This window comes from Fusarium solani (genome assembly GCF_023522795.1).
Source record: "Fusarium solani strain SB1 chromosome Unknown bctg00000000, whole genome shotgun sequence".
In the NCBI taxonomy this organism is placed as follows: Eukaryota; Fungi; Ascomycota; class Sordariomycetes; order Hypocreales; family Nectriaceae; genus Fusarium; species Fusarium solani.
Genome location: NW_027072157.1, coordinates 5,782,262 through 5,795,189, shown reverse-complemented (window position 1 = coordinate 5,795,189; position 12,928 = coordinate 5,782,262). Strand labels below are relative to the sequence as shown.

General features: G+C 49.2%; 5 protein-coding genes across 5 annotated transcripts; 3 read left to right on the top strand and 2 right to left on the bottom strand.

Annotated features, from left to right (window-relative positions):
* Window positions 1-91: 91 nt before the first annotated feature.
* Window positions 92-2,035, top strand: MRS44_001845 (uncharacterized protein; the record flags this gene model as incomplete). The annotated part of the gene is made up of 1 exon (XM_065623846.1): window positions 92-2,035. One exon carries the CDS (start codon window positions 92-94, stop codon window positions 2,033-2,035), a length of 1,944 nt encoding a protein of 647 aa, XP_065480262.1.
* Window positions 2,036-2,304: 269 nt separating this feature from the next.
* On the bottom strand, window positions 2,305-4,098 carry MRS44_001844 (uncharacterized protein; the record flags this gene model as incomplete). Its single annotated transcript, XM_065623845.1, has 4 exons — window positions 2,305-3,122; window positions 3,184-3,625; window positions 3,674-3,715; window positions 3,775-4,098. The coding sequence occupies 4 exons, from the start codon at window positions 4,096-4,098 to the stop codon at window positions 2,305-2,307; spliced, it is 1,626 nt and encodes a 541-aa protein (XP_065480261.1).
* Window positions 4,099-6,232: 2,134 nt separating this feature from the next.
* On the top strand, window positions 6,233-7,961 carry MRS44_001843 (uncharacterized protein; the record flags this gene model as incomplete). Its single annotated transcript, XM_065623844.1, has 3 exons — window positions 6,233-6,771; window positions 6,867-7,835; window positions 7,883-7,961. 3 exons carry the CDS (start codon window positions 6,233-6,235, stop codon window positions 7,959-7,961), a joined length of 1,587 nt encoding a protein of 528 aa, XP_065480260.1.
* A 698-nt stretch (window positions 7,962-8,659) lies between these two features.
* Window positions 8,660-10,378, top strand: MRS44_001842 (uncharacterized protein; the record flags this gene model as incomplete). The annotated part of the gene is made up of 1 exon (XM_065623843.1): window positions 8,660-10,378. One exon carries the CDS (start codon window positions 8,660-8,662, stop codon window positions 10,376-10,378), a length of 1,719 nt encoding a protein of 572 aa, XP_065480259.1.
* A 471-nt stretch (window positions 10,379-10,849) lies between these two features.
* MRS44_001841 (uncharacterized protein) lies at window positions 10,850-11,539 on the bottom strand (the record flags this gene model as incomplete). The annotated part of the gene is made up of 1 exon (XM_065623842.1): window positions 10,850-11,539. The coding sequence occupies one exon, from the start codon at window positions 11,537-11,539 to the stop codon at window positions 10,850-10,852; it is 690 nt and encodes a 229-aa protein (XP_065480258.1).
* Between the last annotated feature and the right edge of the window lie 1,389 nt (window positions 11,540-12,928).

The window sequence follows — 12,928 nt, the reverse complement described above, 5'->3', positions numbered from 1 at the left end:
ACTGTAGAATTGATTTGCTCGAAAAAGACGATGCTGTCTCTGGGGGTGACTATCGAAAACATCACAACCTTTTGTCTACCTTCAAGGCAACATGCGGCTCATCAATACCACAACTCTAGAGATCGAAGAGTTCTTTGACATCTCCATACCTGAATATGCCATCCTGTCACATACTTGGGGCGACGGCGAAGTATCGCTGCAGGACTGGGCCGACCGCAAAAACCGCCGTTTTAAGCCCGGTTTCCAGAAGATCATGTGGGCTTGCACCCAGGCTGCCAAGGACCAGCTCGACTACGTCTGGGTGGATACCAACTGCATCGACAAGAGTAGCTCGGCAGAGCTCTCAGAAGCCATCAACTCCATGTTCAAGTGGTACCGGAGGTCCACTATCTGCTACGTGTACTTGGAGGACGTGCCAGCCATGACCCTGGATCAGTGTATTGAAAAGGACAGTGCCTTTAGAAGCGCAAGATGGTTTACCAGAGGCTTGACCCTTCAGGAGTTAGTCGCATCTCCAAACATCAACTTCTTCTCCAATGATTGGACGCCGATAGCTACAAAGCCAGGACTGGCGCTTTGCATCTCCGAGATCACAGGAATTGCGTGGTCATGCCTCCTCAAGGGCAGACTCTCCAAATCCCACCCACTAAGGAGATACAGCGTGGCCCAGCGGCTGGCATGGGCATCTCGCCGCTCCACGACACGCATCGAGGACCAGGCCTACTCACTACTTGGGCTCTTTGACATCACAATGCCGCTCGTCTATGGAGAGGGTCATGAAGCTTTCACCAGACTTCTTGGTGAAATCATCCACAAATACGCCGACCATAGCTTCTTCGCCTCGCAACTACGATACGTTGACTTTCTCCCCCGGTCACCTATGGAGTTCTGCGACTCGCAGTCTGTGGTCGTCAGCAGCTCACCGCAGCTACAGAAGCATTACATCCCTGGGGATCACTCGTATCCGTTTCATCTGACAAACACGGGCTTGCAGATCACTCTGCCCATTGTGACGACCTTGGTGCCGCACTTTGTGTTCGGTGTTCTCGATTGCTGGGACCTTGAGAAAGCTAGCACCCAATCTACCCGCTCTGTCTCTCGGGTATGGATACCGTTGCTTCAGAAGGGTCCTGAGCGATTGCAGCAGTATTCGCGGTTGCTTTGGCCTCAGACTTTCTTCCCGGTGAAGCTGGTCCGGAAGGAGAGTATAATGGGAGCGATGCACTCGAACGAAAACACCACAGGAGGATCGCATATTCATCCGTCAGAGCATTCTCTCTTCTGGGCAAGGGAGGGATCATATACAGAATTTGCTGCGATACCGATTTCGAGGTATGTCGATCCCCTCTCAACGGGTTTGCAAAGAAGCATTCTTGTCAAAAAGCCGTATGCGACTATGATATCTGTTCCGTCGTGGGACCCTCGCGAGGCTCGAAGTCCGTTTCTTTTATGCTTTCCTCGGGGGACTTCTACCTATCGTCTCTATGGCATCTTTCCTAGCGACAAGATTTTAGACGCCGCATGGTCAGCAGAAAAGCCGCCTCTCCTACCACTGGTGCTACCACGCCGAATGCAGGGCAACGGGGAGAGCCACGATGACCTCCACGGCGCAGTGGTTGTCTTCAAGAAACGTCAAGTACGGCCCCCGAGGTTTGTCGCCATGTGCTTGGCCAATATTGGACACCCCGGTGAAGATGACAAAAGCCGGATCAAGTTCATCCCCAAGTGTAAGGTTATCCAGGATTGGGAGCTGTCGAAAGCCCAAGACATGCAAAACATTGATTTTGGTGAACTCTCTGATGTTGATGCCGAGGGCGATGCGTTGGTCACTGTGCAGAAGGTGTCAAGTAATTCCAGGTCGGTGGCCCAGGGCCCTGAGCCCCGTTTCGTTGGCCTGACCCAGGTGGTCTTCGATAGAAGGCAGATGATAGATGAGTTGCATCTATCGCCTAACCGAGTCCCAAAGGCGCCAGAGGGCATCCTGCAGCACTATGGCCAAGAGTGTTCTGATGAAGATATAGGCGATTTGATATAGTGGGCAGCCGAGGATAAATTCATTAGGGCACAGAAGTTCAGTGGGCGTAAAAGCCAATGTTGCTCATGCCTGGTGCCGTGATGCGATCGATCTCAAACGCTCCAATGAAGGCAAGGCTGTTTACGCTACATTCACTGTCTGTCATTGCGGTCAGTTCTCTCTGTCTTCCAGATCACTATAATCACGGTTTTCAACAGTAGAAGTCAGAGTGGCATTCTAAACAGCCTCGTCGACCAAAACATAACCCAAGAAGAATCTCCAACAGCCTTCTAGCCTCCCCGGCTCAGCGTCTCAAACTGCTCATTAGTGAGGAAGTGGCCGCCGCCCGAGCATCGCCAGCCGTCGTTGGTCCTGAGCCAGTCGTACCCGGCGTTGCACCTAGTCGCCTCTTTGAAGATCTTGTCCATCTCCGGGTTGTCCCTCAAACTGACCTTGCCACCCACCGGAATGCTTCTGTACTGCTGTAGCTCCTCCTGAACTTTCTTCTGCACTTCCTCTTTCTCAGCTTGCTTTCGTGCCTCTTCGGCCTCAACCTTTTTACGCTCCTCCTCTTCTTCTGCCTTCTTCTTGGCTTCCTCCTCCTCCGCCTTCTTTCTCGCTTCCTCCTCAGCTCTTCTCTTTGCTTCCTCTTCAGCCCTCTTGCGCTCTTCCTCCTCGGCGATCTTCAACCGCGTCTCTTCTTCGATCGCACGTTTGAGCTCACCCTCTTGGCTTGGCTTGTGAATACCAACACTCGGAGGTGCCTTAGCGCAGACGTCCCATTCGAGGATCGTGCGACGTGGATGAAAGTAGACCTTGGTCTTCCATTCACCCTCAACTAGTACAGCGGCAACAGCCGACAGGGCCGCAGATCCCTGAAATCCAACGTGCAAGCCTCCGGGGTTGTGTTTATTCACAGACTGAGAGTCTGCGACCCAGCCTCCAGAGTTGCGGTTGTAGGAGAACTCGTGAAGCTCGTCACGATCGTCCGTGGTGTAGACGCGAATCCCGAAGAAGGGCGACGCATAGTTCCAAGCAACCGCTGCGAGCATGGCCGTGGGAGGCAGCTTGTAAGCTGGAAGCTCCTCTGCGAAGATGCCAATGTTAGCTTAAGTTCGTTCATGAAGTCACGATAAGGACAGTAGCATATGAAGGATGGTTGTACTGACGTTGGACCCAGCCGGTGTGATCATCTGCGTAGACATACGACAGCACGTCGTTTGTATCGACGAAGAACAGTCTCACTTCAGCCCAGCCTCCCGAGATGGCCGTCAATGGAGTGCCAACTTTGGCTCCGGAGGCGACTACAACACTTTTCTCGGCGATCCAACCCTTCCCAGGGTTGAAGATAGCCTCAAGAATAGAGTTGTCGACAGCTTGGTAGAAGACGTGAATCTTTCCGTCTTCTGAGCGAACAACGGCTAGCTTCGTCTCAGGGAGGGGCTGAATGTTAGGGAACCCGGTCTTGTCACTTGTCTCGGTTCCGTTCTCAGTGGCGAGAATCGGCGTCAACTTCCATCCTGGCGTGGGCGGAATCAGCTCTTCAGGCTTTGGAAGTGGAGCGTCAAAGTCGTCTTTGACCGTGGGCGAGAAGGAACTGTGGTTGATGCGCTATGATATCGTCAGTGTTTGCCATAATTCAGGGCACTATCGCTTCACCTCCTGAAGGTTCCCGCTGTTGGCCACATAGTAGACTCTGGTCTGTTGACAGTTAGCCCAACTTCATCTGAGAACTCGACATGGCTAAGGATTATTCATACCTCCCACACCTCGTTCGCCAGGTCCGCCCACCATCCAACGGAAGCAACAGGGCTCCCCGGAGCGGCGTCATCTGCGACAAGGTCGTCCGAGGGCCCATGCCACTGCTGCGAAGTGGTATACCTGGACTCCCTCACTAGGGAGCAGCCTGCGTTGTAGCCATAGATGGATGGCTCAGTGTGGTAGACGCGGATGAAGGTGTTCTGCTCAGAGGCTGGCTTTGGCTCAGGTTTGGCATCGCATGGGCACTGCTTGATATTCACAGGGCTTGGGGGGTGCAAGAATGTGATGGCTGATAGGTGGGACTTGGTATAGTTGGACGACATGTTGGCTGATATCGACTTCTGTGGTCGGGGGGAGGTGTCAAGGCTGGGATGGGATGTTGCTCAAGGCTTGTGTTTAAAGAGCTAGCTTGATAGCTAAGAAGATTCATGTTGGCTGTAGACATCTTATATATTCATGAGGAATGAGTTTCTAGAGCACTGCCCTCCCTATTCTCTCCGGAATTGCCGGACATTGTCGTAATCCGATTGTTTTCAATTCTACTATCTTGTCGAGCTTTGGCCCTAGTCAGCCAGCCATGATACTGTACGTTTCCAATAGTCTCGAGAGGTTCCATGTAGTCTGTGCGTTTTGAAATAGGGATTGAAGAGTGATCGGCAAGGGTTAAAAGGCTTGATCCTGATGACGGCATATGCAACCTGGTCGACGGCATATGCAAGACGCTCACCACTGCCTAGTTAGATGCTTACCGCATGATTTCTTGTCTGGCAGCCCCTGAGAACGGTCGTTAATAGTTAGACTCATTGGATTTATACGACCTTTGGCTGGCTGAATACCTAGAGGCCAACTTTATCTTTCTAGGACTTGAGCTTTCCGAGAGGCCATACCGATGCAACTCAAAGGGTCCTAACACCGACGGGGTGAACTCATATTATGTGGTCTTGCCAATCTTTTCTATCCCGTCCCTTGTCCTCTCCTTAATTATGATAGATAGGTACATATTGAATGACTATTTGTACTGTCCTAGGGGATATGAAACATCGTTCTGTTCTCACAGATGTGGAAGGCTATAGAAGATCCACGGTGTGGCGCCTAAATTATCTGACATTTGTGAGCTGAGCATCCTTTACGTGCGGGGTGAGAAGCCTCTTCATTTTCAAGCCCCTTGTCAAGATGTCGATACGTCTTATGCATTGGTCCTACTCGGTTTATTTTTCTCAAGTACGTATTCATCTGGCGCCGGTGGGGCAATATGGCGAAGAGGATATGGTCATGCCTTGACGAATCTTCCCGGGGCTCGCAGGAGTGACTTGACGACACGCCTTTGGACGGGGCCTCGGACAACAACAAATCCCTACCTTTTGGCGACCGGTGGCTACCTGATGACTCGGTCAGACCATTCTTTTCTGGTACTTGGCATGTCGTGACGTGTTCATTGGGTGAGGTGCATTCTCGCCCCGCGCTGCAAGCTGCAGCCATGCTTACCGTTCATCTCTAGTCACGGCTGGCCTAGCAGGTGGTGGACGACAGAAACGGGACTCAAGGGACAAAAGTGGCTAGGTGGCAAAAATAGTAGGTCACCTTCCCGCGACGCAAGCCCTGGAAGAGTCTGAGTATTTTTGTCGACACCTCTTTGCAGTCCCGATTTTCCCCTCCACCGCCTGCCTAGCTACTGGGACGCTGATAACCTCCCCGCCTCGTATTTACCCGAGTGTGACTGCTTACGAGGTTGATAGGCTTAAGCCAGTCGGCTTCGGTTTATTACGCTTGGAGTCGCATCTTCACTCCCCCTCATCTCGTATACCAGTGTCCTCCGATTGCTGGGTTTTCTGGTAAGTTTTCTTTGTCTAGGCTGTCTATTCTTCCCTCTTGGAATGTGATTCATGAGGACTAGGTGGCCTAGGTCCGGTCCTGGGCCTGGTGACAGTGGGGAAGATGGCTCCCTCTACTTATATAGTGGCAAAAGTGTCTCAACCACCTAGATAGCCGTCCACTGGATGAGAAAGGCGCTTTTTTCAACTCGATCCAGTGTATTGTAGTTTGTCATGCTCTACGGACTATTACCGTTATTTCACGTCTTAGGCCTAGATGACACCTCCGTGGAAAAGTAGTGGGAGATGTGCTATGTTCTAAACGAGGTCGTTATTTAACAAGCTGTAGTCTCTTCAATCATGTCCATGTTTTTCGACAATCTATACCTTCGATAATAAACTCTTTTATATATAACTCTACCCACGTGAGAATAGGGATGAATACCTTGGCACCTTACATCGGACGAAAGATGATCCGTGTGAGCAGTTGGTTGAGCAGCCTGATTACTGCCTGCTTTATCTTCTCTTTCGTCACTTTGACGAGGATTCAGCACTGCTCTTATGAGTCACGCCCAACCGCACTGGGCCCAAGAACCCACGGCGATGATTTAAGCGATGCGCCAGAACCACAAAAAATCTCATGGCAATGGAAGCAGACAAGAAGCTCTTCAAGATCTTGGCCATCTCCAATTCTGAGCTGACCAATGAGATCCAACAACTAGCTCGTTCAAGGAGCCAACAAAATGACGATCATATCGCCGTCAAGGCCCTGCTGCTGAGGTTGTATTATTCAATCGTCCGGCTCGCAGGACGCCGAGGACACCCGCCGGCCCCGAACAAGACCATCATTGAGGCCTATCACAGCTTCTTCGAACCCATAGAGGCACTTGCTGGACTTCCCATGGGCGACTTCCTAACTGCACGCATATTTATGTACCTTTCCAGTGCATTGATTCACGATAAATCTCTCAATTTGAGGTTTAGCGAGAGCAAGGCCGCAGCCGCCTCGGCATTCTTACATGAGTTTTGCATCGAGCTGGACGACGGGTTGCTCGAGCCCTTGAAGAGGATATGGATCAAGGATAACCAGGAGCAGTTCCACTGGGTCTTTTCCGAGTGTCCAGTTCAGCGCTCAGAAGAGTCGGCTATCGATCCTGCCAGATATCCAGACCTTGCACAAGTATTGTCACCGGAGGAACTCAAAGAAGCAGGGGGGAAGGACGGCAATGGTTTCGCTCAGAGCCTAAAGATGAACCGGACTGGAAAGTCTTTTCCACAAGGCTTCCGGATATTGATGACGAAGACACTGAGAATCTTCTTTGGAAATGCATAGGAACCGACGGTCCTATTTGCTCAGGCCGAGTCTACCGCACACTCAACAAAGACGCTGGCGAAGAATCTCTTCACTCGGTTCCTGTTCTTCGGCGATCACGGCAGTTCATCCTTGATGCGCGGCAAATCTCAAAGCCCCTGATAACCAAACAGGGACGCCATCTCCTAGCGGGGGTCCTCTTTAGGGCAGAGATACCTACCGAAATCCGAGAAATGATTTGGTCATATATGAGAGAGCCGCCGCCGCCTAGACAAACCAACTATCTCAAAGGCCTCGACATTGCCTCGGCCTACGCCCCATTTCCAAAAGCCCCTGAGCCTTGCCAGGAGTGCAAGGGGAGAAAAGTAAGACGACGAGACAAGAGCATAAAGGAAACTTGCCCAGAACACACCATTTATGTTTGGAATCTCCCTCTGCGCATGTTCCACGTTCTTCACCCGGAGGGCAACTCAGGATGGTGGCCCTGCGCGGAGGGCCTAGAATGTTCTGGGCACCATGACGATGAAGAATGGCGCGTGAAGGATCAAGACGAACTTCTAGGGTGGATTGACGCCGTCATTCTTGAACGCAACTATGAATGTTCTGAGCTCTATGATACAGGCTACGGCCCGCATGAATCTATCACCCGAAGCCCGGAAGAAGATGGGACGAGACGGGAGAGGTTATTTTCAGAAAATGGTCCTTTTGCGGACGTAACGGAGCAGCGCAAGATGGAAGGCGGTCTCTGTGGTCCCCTGAGCGTGATGGCGCACAAAGCAGCAGTAGTCCAAGCGTGGAATGATGGGGGAGAAAGGAGAGCCGAAACGGCCGAGGTTCAATGGGCGTTGGGACGCAACTTGGTCGAGCAGGGGAGGGCTGAAGATTCAATGAGGAACCTGTGGCATGGCACTACCCGTTCCTGTTGGTTTTGCCGAAGGTAAGCAATCAAGATGTCGTTCGTGAATGAGTCTGCTAACTCTGTAGACGTCCGCCGGATTATTTTAGCAGACCACGTCACTTCCCACCCTTGATGGCTGACTCGTCAGACTCGGACACGGACTGAGAATAGATACCTTCATGAGGCGTGATAGAACTATGCACAAAAATCTCTTCATTTGTTTGTCATTTGCACCAGAAGTGAGCATATCTGGCACTCAAACGAATGCAAATGCTAAGACGGAAGGATCACTTTTGAGCTCTACGGATCGTCTTCCGGTTGAGATCATGCTGGGTATCTTTGTAAACCATTCTCTGCCGCAATCCGAGGGCATTCAGACTCACGCTGACTCTATCAGAGGAGAAGTTGAATCATCAAAAATGAGCGGGGACCCAAGAAGAATAGCCTTTGCCAACTTTTCAATATTCTTTTTATCCCATACCTAATATTGCTCACAGTCAGTCAGTCTATAAAAAAAGAACAAGATAAACTCCACCAGTCGACAGAACCTGTCCCGATCGGAACCGGGCTATTTTGTAATTCCCCCGAGACGCCACCTGGGTGCGTCAATGCATGAAGCACCTCTCCACATGCTGAAACAGGCCTAGATTTGTCATGATTCTTGAGTCGGCGAGTCGGCTGCGAAGACAAAGACGCCCGAGTTTTGCCCCTAGAGATACGGGACATGCTCTGCCGATGTTCCTGGACCCGGATATAAATAGACTTCAACAGCCCTACCAGAGCTTTTGAGGGACGCTAAAATCAAAGCCAGAATCAAAATTCCTTGCAATTTGTTGTACTTTGATTGCGTCTTATAATACACCATGGCCCTCACCTTGGAAACGGCCGGAAAGATTCCCGCCAACGCCCCCTACTATGACCTCGGTCATCACACGAGGCACATCACCACCAAAAACTCAGACGCTCAACAGTGGTTCAACCGAGGACTCATCTGGGTTTATTCCTTCAACCACAGGGAAGCGGCTGCCTGCTTCGAGCAGGTCATCAAACATGATCCAGAATGTGCCATGGGTTATTGGGGCGCCGCTTTTGCCTCGGGACCCAACTACAACAAGGTCTGGATGGCCTTTGACGAAAGAGATCTAAAGGCTTCTCTCAAAAAGTGCTACGAGTATTCTCGAAAAGCCAAGGAGCTTTCCTCGGCTGCTACTCCCGCGGAACAGGGTCTTATCGAGGCCCTTCAGCACCGCTTTCCGAGCATTGAGCTGCCCAAAGATTTCACGCCTGCTGTTCTTGCGTACGCCAATGCCATGAGACAGGTTTACCGACGCCTTGGCGATGGTGATTTAGACGTCATCACACTCACGGCTGATGCTTTGATGAATACGGCGCCCTGGAAGCTCTACGAGGCCATGACCGGAAAGCCCAACCTTGAAACACCCGTCCTGGAGGTACACGGTGTGCTCGAGCATGGCCTGGCGCTTCCCGGTGCAAAAAAGCACCCCGGAATCCTTCACATGTACATCCATCTGGTTGAGATGTCCAACACCCCAGAGAGAGGTATTCGGGCAGCTGATTACCTACGCAACCTTGTCCCTGATGGTGGCCACATGGCTCACATGCCAAGTCACATTGACGTGCTCGTCGGAGACTATCGCCGGGCCCTGTACACTAACCTCGCTGCCACAATTGCCGACGACAAGTACTACGCCCGAGAAGGCGGCAAGAACTTTTATTCGTTTTACCGCATGCACAACTATCACTCACTGATTAACGGGGCCATGATGGCAGGCCAAGCCCGTGAGGCCCTGGAGGCTACTGCACGCATGGAGGCCACTATCACCGAGGACATGCTCTTGGTCGAGTCTCCCCCGCTGGCGGATTGGCTCGAGTACTTCAAGTCTGTTAGGGTGCACGTTCTCATCCGCTTTGGAATGTGGGAGGAGCTCAAGAAGCTTCCTCTCCCAGAGAACAAGGATCTCTACTGTGTCATGGAGGCTTCGGCCCATTATGGAAAGGGCATCGCGTGGGCTGCCACCGGAAACGTTGAGGAGGCCGACAAGGAGCGGGAGCTCTTTCATGAAGCCCTCAAGCGCGTTCCTGAGACACGGCTCGTCTTCCCTAACAAGGTTCTCGATGTGTTCCAGGTCGCCGTGGCGATGCTTGACGGAGAGATCGAGTACCGACGCGGCGACTACAAGCGAGCTTTCGAGAGCCTGCGTCTAGCGATTGAGAGAGACGACTCGCTAGTGTATGCGGAGCCTTGGCCCTGGATGCTCCCGGCCCGTCACCCTTACGCAGCCCTCCTCCTCGAACAAGGACACGTCGAGGAAGCAACGCAGATTTACGCCGAAGACTTGGGCCTGGATGACAAGCTGTTTCGAGCTCTGCGACACCAGAACAACATCTGGGCACTCCACGGATACCACGAGTGTCTGGTCCGTCTCGGGCGCACAGCCGAGGCACGCATCATACAGACGCAGCTCGCCATAGCTGCTGCTGGAGCAGACATCGAAATCAAGTCGTCTTGCTTCTGTCGACTGGAGACAATGGAGAATGGAAAGCAGAGTTGCTGCAAGTAGATTTGGTCTGGTGGGAGAACAAAACGCCGTTTCTGATTCGTACATCAAACTATGATGTTCATTGTGCAGTCAAGAAGGATCTTTTTGCTAGACAGCCGCTAGAAAATTATGGAAAATAGGGGGAAAAAGCATACCAACAAATTGATCGAGCCTTTGAAACCCAGCTCCATCTCAGAAGGTGATGTTTTGTAGCTGCTAAAACATTTAACTATCCAGCCCTTCCTTCTCCTTGGTACCCTTTTGGAGTTCGTCACTGACCAAATAACCAGATTTCATATACGCGAATAATGCGGGCTAAACTGCCACCTTTATTCCTTGTTCATCATCTAACTGTCGTTCTGGGGGAGAGGGCCTAGCTTTTTATGCAACAGGAAAGACGTCTTGGTAAAAAAAAGGGGTAGTTCAACTATTCTATATGTGTAATGAACTATGTCCATATCTGCGCCTCTCTTGTTCGCTGCCGATCACCATCTATTCATCCTTGCGAGGCTCAGGACCCGGGTTGACCTTTGCCGCCTCCACAGCCGCCGCAGCCTTGTTCTGGTCTTCGTAAACCTTCTGAACCGTGGGCCGAGCCTCCATGAGCTTCATCCAAGCTCCAACCTTGGGGAACTTTTCATAAAGATCCTCTCCTCCAAATCTGGGAGCCCAGCGTTGCCAGACCACAAACGAAAGATCGGCGAGAGTGCACTTGTCACCGACGAGCCACTCCTTGTCGCCCAATGCTCTCTCTAGAACGCTATTGACTCTGTGAATCTCCTTGACGTAGCGGTCGATGGCGCTCTGCACCTTCTCGGGGTGGAATTTGGTGAACCAGGAGGCTTGCCCGTAGTAAGGGGCCTGGCCTGAGACCTGAAAGAAGAGCCACTGCTGGATTTCATGCTTCTGCTGAAAGTCGGTGTAGCCAAGCTTATGATCCTTGTCGTATTGCTCAATAATATAGTTGACGATAGCTCCAGACTCCCAAAGAGTCAGACCAGTGTTTGGGTCCTCAATCGTGGGCAGGCGTCCGTTGGGACAGAGGGACAGGTATGGCTCCTTCTTGACGTCGGTGAAGTTGACGAATCTGGTCTCATAGGGGATTTCGAGTTCCTCTATGACGAGGGCGACCTTCCAAGGGTTGGGCCCATATTGGTGCGAGTAAAGAATGATGGGGCGCATTGTGAGAAATGACTGACGTTGAATAGCGTGAAATGTGTATCCTGACCCGAGACATCTTTAGCACGAATCGTCAGGTCTTATACTCTTTCGACATGTTGTTTAGTACAAGACACGGATCAATTAAGTCATTATCCCGAGCTCGCTTCACCTCCTCTTGCATTTCCCTGTCTATTACTCACATCGGGGATCTCCACATGGGTCGTGGGGACGTCGGTGACCAGGTCCCCTGGATCAAGACCCCGAAAAGTGCCCGAAGACCTCGGCGCCGCAAGTATCATTCATGGTAACTACAGACATGCTAATTGCTTAGGAAACTCTGGAATAATGTGGGGATGCACTTGGTTTAATATCTTAATATTTGGCAACACTACCTTATACTACCTTACTCGCATATAGGTTCAAGTATGTGTTTCACTTTAGGAAGAAATTAAATAACATATATAATAAGCAAGCATAATAAATAAGTAAGCATAATAGAAATCTTAACCTCTAAGACTAAAACCATAATAAAAATACTATAAACTATTTAATTAATTTAAACTACTTATTATACTCTTCCTTAGATATCTTAATTATTACCTAATAGGTCCTTATATTATAGCTAGGCTTATTATATATACTATAGCGCCAAATACTAGGTCTAATTAACCTTCCTTAACTATTACTCCTTAATAATTTAGCTATTACTTATATATCTATATTTATTTAATTAATTACTTACCTTTTTTTTTTATTATTAAAACCCCTCTTTTTTATAATCTAATCCTTTTTACCCTCTAGCGCTAAATTAATATCTTATTTACCTCTTAAAGGTCTTTAACCTTAGCTATTAATAAGGTAACCTTATATATAATAGCCTTTATTCTTTTTATAAGAGACTATAAAGCTTTAAGGATTAACTCTAGGGAGCTATTTTTATGCCTTTTAATCTATCTTTTAAGGTATTTAAACTAAGATCTAGCCTTAAGGATAATCTTTAAAGTCCTTAAGACCTAAGGGGTAAAAGGTTTAGCCCCTTTCTTATTAGGTATTAAAGTCTATAGCTATATATTAAGCTTTAATATTATTATTTCTAGGTTAAGAGAAATAAGGCTAGCTCTTTTAAAAGCCTTTTTAATATTTCTTTTTATTATAATAGCCTTATATATTATATAAAAGACTAAAAAAAACTTAGTTTTTAAAATATAAGTTATAAAATATTTAATTAATTACTTTATTTCTTAATTATAAGCTCGCTTTAATATATTAAAGTACTTAATATTAAGGGGCTAAAATAAATAAGAGGAATAATTATATAATTATATAATTCTTAAGAGATAAATTAGTTATACTAGGTTTATATTAATAAGTAATTAAGTATATTATCTTAAATATAGTATAAGTTATATT